General features: G+C 39.3%; 1 protein-coding gene across 4 annotated transcripts in view; it reads left to right on the forward strand.

Moving 5' to 3' along the window:
* The window catches only part of PTPN13 (protein tyrosine phosphatase, non-receptor type 13), a 111,808-nt gene that overhangs the window by 37,345 nt on the left and 61,735 nt on the right, over positions 1-12,728 (forward strand). For 3 of the 4 annotated variants that reach the window (XM_026847680.1, XM_026847682.1, XM_026847681.1), the window contains exon 7: positions 11,988-12,551. The exons of the other annotated variant lie outside the window; for it this stretch is intronic. In XM_026847680.1, the coding sequence (XP_026703481.1) occupies positions 11,988-12,551 (564 nt within the window). The remainder of the gene's footprint in view (positions 1-11,987; positions 12,552-12,728) is intronic. 4 annotated transcript variants of the gene reach the window in all.

The raw sequence follows: 12,728 nt of genomic DNA on the forward strand, positions 1-12,728 counted from the left end.
GGGGGGGGGGGGGGGGGTGTGTTAATTTATTTTCCTACCCACAACTTTGTTTAAGCTTTTTAGCAGATTTCCTTCCCCCCCTGCCCTGAAATAATGTTTGTCCTCAAAGTCTTAAGCATAACTTAACAAAAAAGCTTTTGTTTTCAGTTCTGCTAAATTTTGGAAACTGATGTGATAGCTCCAGCCAGTATCTCCGTGTCTTTCTGGCTCCATACTAGGCTGAATAACATCCCTGTAGTGTCTGAAACTCTCTGAGGACTATGTCTTTAACTTAGATGATCTAATTGCTGTGTTTCTACTGTATCCTCTGACTTGAAAAAAAAAAAATGTCATGGCTAGAATATTCTGCTTATTCTTGCTTTTTTTTTAATTGCTTAGTATGTATGACTGCTTCTTAGATGGTTGAGAGTGATGCTTTTTATTTCAATTACCAGAAAGTTCAGTTAGGATGCAGTGTGTGAATCTCTGAATGGCTGTGGAGCTGAATGTTTGTCTTGCTGCTGTGTGCTCCCTTGCCTTCTGATTCTGCCTAGGATTTCCAGGGTGCCAAGCAGAACTGGTTCGCTGCAGTGTGTGGACTTGTGAAATCACTGGGTCAGGGAGGAACAGCCAGAGTTAAGGGTCCTCCGAGACTAAGGAGTCCACTTTTCTCAGCTACTATTGACCAGTAAATTCAACAGAGAGTTTTAAATTACCTCAGTCAAAAATCACGTTTTGAGAGGTTACTCTTTTTAAGGAATATCACGTTGTCTGAAGACATCTAATTCAACATCATCTTAAATAATATTTGGGAAGTAAGCGAACTTGATAATGCTCAGACTATGAAGTTGGCTGAATAGTTCTCGTCCTCTAGCCCTTATTTCTCTGAAGTTGATTGAAAGTGCATGCATGCGTAGAGTGTTACAGACAATGTATGGCACCACAGAGAATGAATGTTTGTGCATCACTGTTCCAGTGCAAACATTCTTTTGTCTGCATCACTCCAAGTCTCGTCTTGAAGGTACAAATTATTAGTGAGATCCTCTTAAATCCTTGATTTTTGTCAGGATTAACTGTCAACCAGCAAAAATTATTTCAGTTACTGTGTGGGTTTTAAAATATTTTGGTGTTATGCTTCTTTCTTCCTCCTATCCCTAAAGTAAATCTTTTTCATGTTTTCTGTTATTTTAGTCTTAATTTTCAGAAAAGAACATAAATTGAAGTCAATCATTCTTTTATTTTTTTATGTTCTGCCTGTTCTTGTCTCTTATATCAAAAATAGTGGGGCCAGCAGGACTAGGGAAGGGGTTGTCCCCCTGTACTCAGCACTAGTGAAGCTGCAACTCAAATGCTGGATTCAGTTTTGGGCCCCTCACAGCAAGAGGTGCTGGAATGTGTCCAGAGAAGAGCAACAAAGCTGGTGAAGGGCCTAGAGAACAAGTCCTGTGGGTAGCAGCTGAGGGGACTGGGGTTGTTTTAGTCTGGGGAAAAGGACACAGAGGGGAAACCTTATCACACTCTAGAAGTACCTGAAAGGAGGGTGCAGAGAGGTTGGTATCGGTCTCCCAAGTAACAAGCAACGGGACAAGAGGGAATGGCCTCAAGCTGCGCCAGAGGAGGTTTAGATTAGATATTAGGAAAAATACCTTAACCAAAAGGTTTGTCAAGCATTGGAACAGGCTGCCCAAGGAAGTGGTTGGGTCACCATCTCTGGGGGGGTATTTAGAACACGTGTGGATGTGGTGCTTGGGGACATGGTTCAGTGGTGGGCTTGGCAGTGTTAAGGTTAATGGTTGGACTCAATCTTAAAGGTCTTTTCCAACTTAAACAATTCTGTGTTCCTGCTTCCACTCAACCTGTTTCAGTTTCTCTGTATCGCATTCATTACCTGTGGAACTCTCATTATTTTTTCTCCTTTTCCCTAGAGGGTTTACAGCCCTCTTAGCTTCCTCAAAACCTTTCCCAGTTCTACTTCTGCTGCTCCCAAAACCTTTCCCAGTTCTACTTTTGCTGTCAGTTCCATTTCCTTGTATGTCTTAATAGCACCATCTTACTACTCTGTATTTTGATCTTAGATACATTCCTTGATCTCCACTTCACTGCGACCTCAGGGAATATAGAGTATCAGTAAATTACAAACCAACACAAAACAAAAACCCCCGCATAACCAAACCAGCTCTAGCTGTTTTCAGTTCCACTGAGTTATGTATGTGAAAGTTAGTGAGGACTCAGTGAAATGGGTATGTGATATTAATGAGAGATATCTCACATTTGATTCGGGGCAATCTAATGCTTAGTTACTTGTTTTTCTATAATGGTATGCTGGTTTGCTTGTGCAAATTCTGTCGATAAGAACACAGATCAGCTGCCCTGGGGGCATGGCTTTTTAGATTTCTGGAAAAGTGAGCTATGGAATGTAGTACTAATTATACTGATGATAATCTCATAGATTGAAGAGCCACAAGTAGAAGGCCAGAGGAAGGTTTAAGAAAAATAGTAATGGTAAAAAGAAACGAAAAAACAACTCAGAAAAGTGTAGAGTCCTTTTTTTTTTCTGTTGACACTGAACTATTCTTCTACTTCGTGTAATTGAAATACGCCTCTTACTCCAGCCACAAAATGGCAAACACTTAGAAAGGTAGGAAGCTACCAGGCAGCATTATGATTCTGAACAAACTGTGTAATAATTTAGAAGTTATGTCAGTCATCTTTTATGTAAATGTTTAGGGTTTAGCTTCCTCTAAGAAGACATTTTGGGCCCAGTTAGTATGTGGTACACACAGAAACAAAAGACATTCAACACAGTAAAATAACTATTCATGAGACTTACTGCCTACATTATCTTGAGTGCCAGTTTCAAAGTCACCATCTAAGTGGTGAAAAAATAGAAGTTGTAGATCAGGGGATGGTAGCTGCACAGGGCACACATAAGGACAGGTCTAATTTACCAGTCATTTTACCAGCATATTTAAGGAGGTAAATACGGTGAGCAGACATCTTTCCTGGAGAGGACAGAAGACTTGTCTGATATTCACTGAGGTGAAGTTCTGTTGAGAAATTTTGTAAATCCTAAAAGAGAATTTTCAATGAAGGAGTAGCTGTCGTATTGAGAAAAAAACAGCATAGAGCTAAAGCATCTATTATGAACTCAGAATGTTACTATGAGTGTCTAACTTAAGATAGCTGATAAATCATGCTAAGTTCATGAATACAGAGATGGTTCAGCAAGAGAGATGTACTCCTAGTTGGAGAGCAGCCAACTAATACCTTATATATGTACAATCTTTCAAAAATACTAAGATTTTTGCTTTAAGTCTTCAGAAGTCATTAATGTTAAGATCAGTTTTCCATACCATGGTCATCCAAATTTATAATTGTCAGGGCTTTACTGTTGGCTTAGAAGAAATGGTTTGAAATTTTTTTCGACTTCACATGTTTAAATAGCATATTTTGCTATTTAATTTATCCGTATTTTGGATATTTTCAGCTCTTCTTTTCCATCTTTGTCTTGAAGATCATTATTAAATTAATAAATAGCTTCATGTTAGTATTCTCTCCAATTAAATTTAATTTTTGTCACTTTCATTACTTTACTCTCTGTCTGTGGCCCTCTTGGTGAATAAGCGGCACAGTTGACTGCAGAAGTATCTTATTCTAAATTAATATTACAGAATGTTTGTTTTCAGTCAAGTTGTACTCAGAACATAGTATTTAGGAACTGACTTAGCCAGCAGAAATGAAAGTGGTAAAATCTGGTGTGAGTCATCTGAACCAATGAGTGTTAAGTTTCATACTCAAAACACTTTAGACCTTAAGAGTCTTTACTTCAAGAATTATTTGTGGAAGTTGCTTGATAAAATTCCTTTGATGTGACAAAAGAGTAAGTAACTGTCGAACTCTTCCAAACATAAAGCAATAATTAAATCACCGTGTTACTCTTCGCCACAAACTATGGCACTCATTCTTCGGGAGGATGTGTAGTCTGTTTAAAGCCCAGTTGAAATCTACGTAATTTGTCAGTGGCTGGCAAGCTACTTCCCAGCCCTCTAGTAATTGAAATCCTGCACTTTGTGGGTTTATTTACAAAGTTCCAACTTATGTTGATCTGTGAACACCAAAGACAGACCTTTGCAGAGATATTTCACCTTTTAAAGAGATTTAGCTAACAGGTGTCTTGACTTTGCTTTCCTATCATGAGGGTCTCTGATTTTTAACTGAACTTGTGCTATGTGGTAGACTGTCACGAGTTAACCTTGTATGTTACAATACTACAGTTGTATCCTGCAAAATTCCAGCCTTCATCTGCCAGAAGAATTTATGCCACATGAATACAGGCTTGAAATTAATTTAAAAGATCACTATGGTTCACCTTAATTGTACATAACAGGAAATATTTGGAAATACTGATCAAAATTTTGGATGTTGATAAAATCCCTCTTTAATTAGACTATAGTTCTGTCAGGTGCAGCAGAAATGGTAGGTGTTGTAAACAGAATAAAAGATTCTAAGGCTAATTGAAGTTGTTTTTTATTTTGACAAGAAATTCTAATCTTTAGTTACCATTCCCCAAATATCAATTACTAATGTAGCTGCCCAGCAAAAACTCTGAGACAAAAGAAAAAGTACCCTTTTGCTTCTGATCCAGGGAGAAATAGATTGTGGATTGTTTTACTTCTTGATCTGGATGAAAATGCAGCTTTTAGTCTATAAAGAAATGGTTTATAGTGATGACCTCCACATGTGAAGTGAAACAGCTTACTCATTTTCTTGCTAAATCCAAGCACACAGATGTAATTTAACAAAAAATGCAGCACAAACTTAATTCCACTAGCTTAAAATCTCTCATCTGGAAATACAATTTTTTGTCTTTCCCCTGTCTCCTCAGTACTAGAAAAAAAGAACTGAGTAGGTGGAGAATAACTTCCAGAATTCAGCAAAACCAAATGGAAGCCAGATGAAGATTTCTTTTTTTTCTTTTTTTTTAAATATTCTTTCACACTCCAGAAACCATACCTATTTACTTCTAGTAAGTGTTTCTATTTGCATATAGCAGTACATTTCAGTATAGTTGCTACTGCTTTACTGAGCTTGCAGCCTCGCAGTATTGGAGGTGCTGTCGCAGGGGTGCCGAGCACAAACTCAGAACTCTGAAGACAAAACAAGAATGGACACAAAGATCAGTAAGGAAACCATGTCAAATGCTGTCTGTGCAGAAAAACAGCTGTATCACTGAACTTCTCCAGGGATACGTAGAAATCCAGGCAGGGAATAACTGGGTGGCCCTTTTGCCTACTTGGTTGAGAAATGTACCCCAAAAAACTTGGCCCATAGACCTGAGTGGGAAAGGGCAGTGGTGCAGTCCCCTTCTGCAGAGGTGCTGAGGAAGGGAAGAGGTAAAATACTGCATTTATGAAGTGCTGCTTGGCAAGGTTCACTACCACTGTTATGAACAAGATGCCTGGTTTCTGGACCTATTTGTTTTTTTGACAGAGGAGTGTGTCAGTCCAAAGCAGAATGCAGATTGTTCTACAGGATTTATGACTTGGCCATTACTTACAGTGCTTCCAACAGTCCTTGTGTCCGGCTCATTTCTTCCTTCAGAAAGAATGCGTTGTTCTAGGAGTGCTTCTGTCTGAAGCTTGAATTTTCTCAACAATTTAAAAAAGCAAAAGAAAGGAAGAGGGTGCCATTCCTAGCAGTAAAACCACAGGCCACATCTGGCTCTGTTGTCTTCTGTTTGGCTCTTAGCATGCCCCAAAGGGATTGCAAACTCAACTCCCCCAACCAGCTACCCACTCATATTGGAGAAACTAACTGCATTGTCTTGGGATAAGGATTTTTCTGTCATTCTGGTTTTTGCACAAGGATGGTGTGGGAGATGTTTTTTAAACTCCTCTATAATAATTTCCTTCAGACCTTCCAGTCTGGCAGTGATGGTGTTCTTTCATGCACATGCAGGCAGTCTCTGTCCCCTGCAGCCTCTGTCTCTCACCCCAACCCCCAATGTGTGTGTATGTATATATCCATAAGCTGTCCTAAAATAGAGCTGAAAAGGTGTTCTGTTTTGTGCAAATAAAAGAAGGGGCAATCAGACTGAAGAATCTTGAGATGAGTTTATTCAGTAAAAACTATCAGTATGTGATAGCACTGACCATATTTGCACTTACATAGTATTTGATTAATCGCCTGTATAATCAAGCTGGTACACAAGTAATTCCAGACAGACTGAATTTAGTTAGGACCTGATAACAACTCTCTTGCTCAGAGGAAAATCAACAAGATTAATGGCAGTGTGAGTAAGACATGGTTTGTAAATGACACTGGTGTCAAAGAGGATGTAGTTGCATTCATAGCTGAAGAAACCAAAGGGGGAAGGAAGCAGATCCATGGTCATTTAGCAGATGTAGCATCTGCCAGTTGAAGGTGTGTGGAAAACTATATTTTTTGTTTTAACACCACAAGGGAATTTTGTTGTGAACTCTTGGTGATTAATTGCTATTTTTATTGTATATATTCCCTCACTATATATTATACTTTGGAATCGTGCAATTACTATAATTGCATTTTAATTATTTACAGTAATTATAAATAATTGCACTAATATAACATCAAGTAGAAGATAAATACCCAAGGGCGATACGTGAAATCGAGAACCCAGATACTATTCAGATGAGCATGAAGAAGAGTTTAGTTCAGCAGAGCAGTAACTGCGGAAGGGGAAAGCACACCTTTTGAGGTTACATGCTGTAGTATCTTAGTTGCTAACGGCTTGTCCTGTCACCATCACTGACAAGTAGGGAAGCACTTCTCTGTGCTGTTATACTCTTGGGTAACTGAAGTGTGGAGTAGCTCTGTGTAGTCTCAGATACTTAATGTCTTTAGTGGAACCAAGATACTTTGGATAGGCCACACCTTAACAGTTGATTTTGTGACTTATAAAGTCTATAACAGTACTTAAAGGGGATGAGGACATTTAAATTTTTAAAAATAGAAGAATTGGTCTAGAGTGATTGCTTGCTGCCTAATCCTTTTCTTTTTTTTCCACACATAGCTGCAGTTGAGTTACTTCTGTGCTAAGAAATCTTGTCCTTGATTGTTGACTCTCTATCTGGTGCCGAGAGCAGCACACATTCCTGGCTGGTTGTTTTGCCAGTTATCAGGCCTAGCATAAAGGACACATCCAGCATAAAGATGAACCAATAACCAAATTGTATTTGATACAAAAGGGTCAGTACACGGGTGAGCACTGGGGGTACAAACAAGTCAGTCAGATTATGCATAATTGATATCAATCCCACTGACCCCGACAATGGGTGGAAAATGGTGACATCAGTCTCTCATAGAAGGGATGGGAGACAACTGAGTCAACAAGCCAAATACATAAGACCAAGGAAGCCACATACTGAATCTCTACAGAGCCCACGTTTACAAGAGCCAGACTTGACTGGAACCCAGTCCCAGGGAGGCAGGAGGCCCTTCCCCAACAGGGAACTCTGCACAGTGCATCCACCTCATAAACACACACTCCATCCTTCCAGCAAGTGGTCCCAGCTTTTACCCCTCAGTGGGACACCTGACCTTTGTTTACTTAATGCAGGACACCTGGGCCTCATTTACCCAATGGCTCTGTCTGGAGGGAAGCCTGAAAGCAAACTCACCCCCCTTTTGTGAAGGGCTGTGGGAATCACCCCTATGTCAACCTTAATTTGGGGCTTGGGGTTGAAACCCCAGCATTTCACTGGTATACAGTGTGCATCTGAAAGTTCTGGCTTGCTGCTTTGTTTCGGTTTGCCTTCTCAGGATGCCCAACTTGAGCAGGCTGTGCACCCCTTGTCCCTGTTACTGATTTATTGATTTATTATTAAATTGAGTTGATTTAAATTGATTATTTTTAATAGATATATGTGTGAATCAAGAATAATGTTTTAAGAAGTCATAATCTTTCCATCGAAATAGTAGAGTCAAATGTTTACATTTATCTTGCATTTGCACATTACTTAGCAACCAATGCTGCTATGAACCCCGTACAGCTCCATACCAGGGTGGAAGAATTGGTCAGTAATCATACTAGGTACACCTAGGTACTGGTTAGATAATTAGTTATGTGATTAAAGATGATTCTCTTTGAAGTTACTATAGAAATGTCTAAACAAAGAGTAGTTTGTTACCTAGAATACATTGTTAGGAATGTCTATAAAGATGTCAGAATTTAGAATTAATGAGAACTGGGGAGAATGAACTGTAACAACTTGCAGTTCTCTGCGAGGAAACAGTGAAACTAGGTAAAAGGCAATTCTGGCAGGGGGAGATCGCGACCACCGACTCACATTATGCCCCAGACTAATTTTGGCTCATGCGCAAAATCAGAAGTTGGTGGGGATATGAAAACGATTTCCGGGAATTATTACATTTCTATATAAGCACTTAATTAATATGTATCATTGTACCCTATGTAATCAGTGTGATTTTTGAGTATGGTGTGCATTGTTGGTGAGAGAACTCACCCAGGCACCCAGCCGATAATAAAGAAGTGTCTGCTTATCTACATCAAATTGGTGTCGATAAGTTCTTTATCCCACTTTTTGGTGACACCCCCTAGTCTCTTCTTTACCTTTCTCTGAGGTTGATTCTTAAAAAAGTTCATATCGACACTGTGAGCCAGTTTGGGGACAGCTTGTTGAAATGATGGGTTTTGCAAAAGGGAAGAAGTGCCAAGACTGGTGAAAAGCAGAACTGGGAATGGGGAGAGTAATAAAGGAAAGGTGAAAGATGTCAAAGAGAAATTTACAGTCTCAAAGCTCAATACTAAGGCCAGCTTCAGATTCCTTTTTGTACTATGTTGAAAACTCATGTTGGCTACATAAGTCAACGTGGATGTGAGTTGGACTTGTAGACACCTCCACTAAGCAGAGTGGAAGAGCAGTGTGGAAGTGGAATGTCTCCTGCACTGCTTCCTGATGGGACAGCTCATCTCCTGTCTCATCACACAATTAGTGGGAGGAGTGGCAAAGCTGCAGCGATGAGTGCTTTCCCAGTCACTGCTGATGAGATAGCATTCATGGCAATCACTTTTCCTCATGAGGAAGCCCCAGGTGGGTGGATGACTTGGGGAATAGAAAGCATCTCTTGCATGCCGAGGCAAGGAGCTTGTGTCTTTAGAGCCTCTGCTGGAAGACTGGAAGCAGGATCTGTTACATCTAGTCTGAATGCTACAAAGCCATGGAAACTACAGCTTGGGTGAGAAGTTCTCCTTCTGCTCTAGTTCTCTTTTTCTCTGCTAGATGGGCTCTTTCACCACAGTTCTCAACAGCATAGAACAGATAATGTCTCTGGGTGTGCTATGGCAGGGACACCCACTGGTACTTAAAGTGCATTGTGGCTCTTTTCACTGGATGTGATCCTGAAATAAGATAACACTTCAATGTGCAGAGGCCTAAATAATCTTTTGAACCAGGAATGTTCTTCTGAGTCATGACTGATGATGTACCAAGTAATCTTGAATTTACAGCCTCCATAGTATATTGGAGTTGCAGCTGTCTGTTTCTCTTGGCTTTTTTTCTGCTTTGTTTGACATTGTTTTGTTCCATAAGTTCTTGTGCTTGTAAATCCTTTCAGTGTTGAAGAGGTGGGTTTGGGGATTTTTACATTTAAAAAAAAATACGTGAAAAAAGTGTGTAGAGGAGGTTGGTTTGGTTTTTCTGCCTAAAATGATCTTGGAACTATCATTATTGGGGAGGGTTCTTAGAGCTTCTTTTAATTTGCTTTTTTGATGACCATCTCAAATACTGCAGTATTTTGGTTTTTATCTCTCTCACAAATGACTGAGTTAAAATCCTGTTTAGTAATTTCTGTCCTTTATGTGAATGTACATGAATGGAAAGTATGTGTTTGCAGAATGGATATCATCCTGCTGCTTTAGATAGTGGGAACTTCACACTGAAAGGCTATTTTTAAAAAGCTTTTGTGTGTGTTTGTGAATATTATGTGTAATTCACTAGCCTTATGAGGAATGTATAGTCTGAGAATAAGATAATAACATAAGATTTACCTGACCACAAACATTATGTTTACTTGAGTTTAGGGTTAACGCTATATTTGTAAAATACAAAGTGAGGCATCAGATCCTTTCAGAAGATTAGTTCATTCTCATTGGCAAAGGTTTTTGCTTTATTCTCTTGGCTGGAACATGTGGGAACCATGTAATTTCTTACAAGACACTTTTTAGACAATCTGAACCCTAACATTTTACCATCACGTACTTGTGTGTTGGTAAGAAGCAAGGAGCATCTTGGTCACATTTGGCTTTAGTCTTGCTGTTTTTTTTAAACACCTGTTGTTAGTTTAATATTGTAGAAATAGAAACTGAAAACTAACAGTCCCTCTCCAAGTAGAATATTAGACTTGAAAGGTGTAAAGCCATAAGCTTTTAAAGAGTTTCTGCATTCCGTGAAACTCAATTGGACAGGGTAACAGATTCCAGATAAAGATCAGCAGGAGCCTATTGTGCAAGTGGGGCAGTTGTTTCAATCTTCTTTGGAAGAGCATCAGGCAGCACTACAGAGCCATCTTTGAGAGCAGTAGATCCAGTGCAGTTTGAGCTCATGACTGCTTACTTTTGTGAGGATGTCTTCAAGGCTGCTGCTTCTTAAAAGACGTACATGGTAATATCACAGTGGAGAGTGAGCCAGCTCTAAGAAAAGCATCACATGCCACACTGACTCCACCTCCATGAGCAGGCGTTGCTTAGGCAACCCAGCACGGAATACGTTTACTTGGATTTTCTCGTTAGCAGTGTCATGATCGTGATGAGGTCAAGATCGTCATATTAACACAGTGCGTATGCTGCAGATTAGAAAGATTGACTTCATAACAATTTTTGCAGTGTACTTGGTCAGTTGGAGTTATGAGTAGATTACTGCCCGTGTGATATCTACAATAGACTTCAGATTTTCACAACTTTAACAATTCAAAAGAACTAAAAATTCTAGTTTGTTAACAGGAAGTAAGTAGCAGTTGGGTAGTCTTGGATACTAGTTTTTCTGTGGGATGGTACTCTTATAATGGTTATAATACTTTGATCTTAAGAACATGAAAGACAAATTTGTCATCTGTTAATGTTAAAAAATTTGATTGTCCTTTCCGATTGTTTGTAATTAGTTTTGTAAAATCCGGCTAATACTTTGAGAAAATTTTATGCTAGAGACAATATCAGAATGTCTCACTGACCATGAGATGATGTTCTTCAGAGAGCGAATATTTCATTGACATTATTCTACGTCTGACAAGTAATTTCACAGTAAGGGAGAGGGAGAAGAGTGAGTGTTCATCAGTATTAGACAATCCATTTATTAACAAAACATGAAGTCTACAGGCTTATAGAATCACTTTGATCTTAGAAGCCTTGTTGTTTTTGTTTTAGAGTATTCTTTATCTGGAGAGACTGTCATCACCAAAAATAGTCATTAAAGGAAGATCTGGGAGTTTTAAAATTCCTAACTACACAGTCATTCTTCTCTTACTACTGACATTACTGCAGGGCATCTGTAAATCTGTAGAACAAACCTGGACTTGTCATAAAAAAAACTGTAGGTGGTGTCCTTGGTTGTGAGGGTTGAGAGGAATGTCTGATTTCAGACTGATCATTAAATAGTACTTTTGGCTGTAGTCCAGACTATTTTAAAAATAAAACTAATGAGAAGATTTTCAGCACGTATGTGAAAGAAAAATATGTTCAGTGGGGTTCTTTTACTGGTAATGCTGAATTATAGTAGGCCATAACTACTTAGTGAGCACTTCAGAAATAAATGAAATAAAATGCCTGTCAGTTATGAAGTAGTTGGAGTTCTGGCTTTGTGACTGAGGCAGCCCTTTAGCAACCATCTCAATGTTTTGCATGGCAAAATCAAGGCCAAAATGTGTGTTCAGTATACACGTTAACAGTAAGTAACTTGTGTTGCACTCTTGTGTATTGTACAAAATTACATACATGAAATGTCTCCTTATTACAGGAAAAACATTGGTGGTCGATGCACCTGATGGACACAAAGCTCACTTCTCTCAGCAGACCATGCTTAACAAAGGACTTAGCAAATCTATGGGATTTCTGTCCATTAGAGGAACACAAGGCGAGGAGGAGTTTTTCCAAGGCATTTCTGCAGATTACAGCTTGGGACAGGAAGATGTTTTCTGTCCTCATAGATGTAAAACCAGTGAGTTTGGGAAAAAAGGTCACCTTCATATGGATGTTACTCCCAAGCGGAAAGTATGGGCTTCCTCCACAGATTTGCTTTGCACAACTGACAGGGCAGCTGAGAGGGACCATGCTGGAGGCTGTCATGGGCACAACCATAAGTGTGAAGCATTTTCAGTACGGACTTCTACTACTATGAGAAACAAGGAAGCAAGATATTCTGATGGGAGCATAGCACTGGATGTCTTTGGACCACAAAAGCTGGACCAAACACGCCATGTGCCCGAGACGTCAACTTCTGCAGCAATATCAAGTGCCTTTGACAGGATAAGAGAGAGACAGAAGAAGCTGCAGCTTCTGAGGGAAGCTATGAATGTAGAAGGTTAGTGAAGCTTTTTCAATTTCTGAGTAGTCATTAAACAAAGAGATCTCATTATATAGCAGCTCTTGAAACTGCTGAGATCTTTGCTTCTTTTTAGGTAAAATGAAAGTGTTAGAATGTCTCTTGCCAATGAACATAAATGTGTTTGTCCAGGTTGCTTACCCAGTGTAAATACTT

Source organism: Athene cunicularia (assembly GCF_003259725.1).
Source record: "Athene cunicularia isolate RWA chromosome 4 unlocalized genomic scaffold, athCun1 chr4_part2, whole genome shotgun sequence".
In the NCBI taxonomy this organism is placed as follows: Eukaryota; Metazoa; Chordata; class Aves; order Strigiformes; family Strigidae; genus Athene; species Athene cunicularia.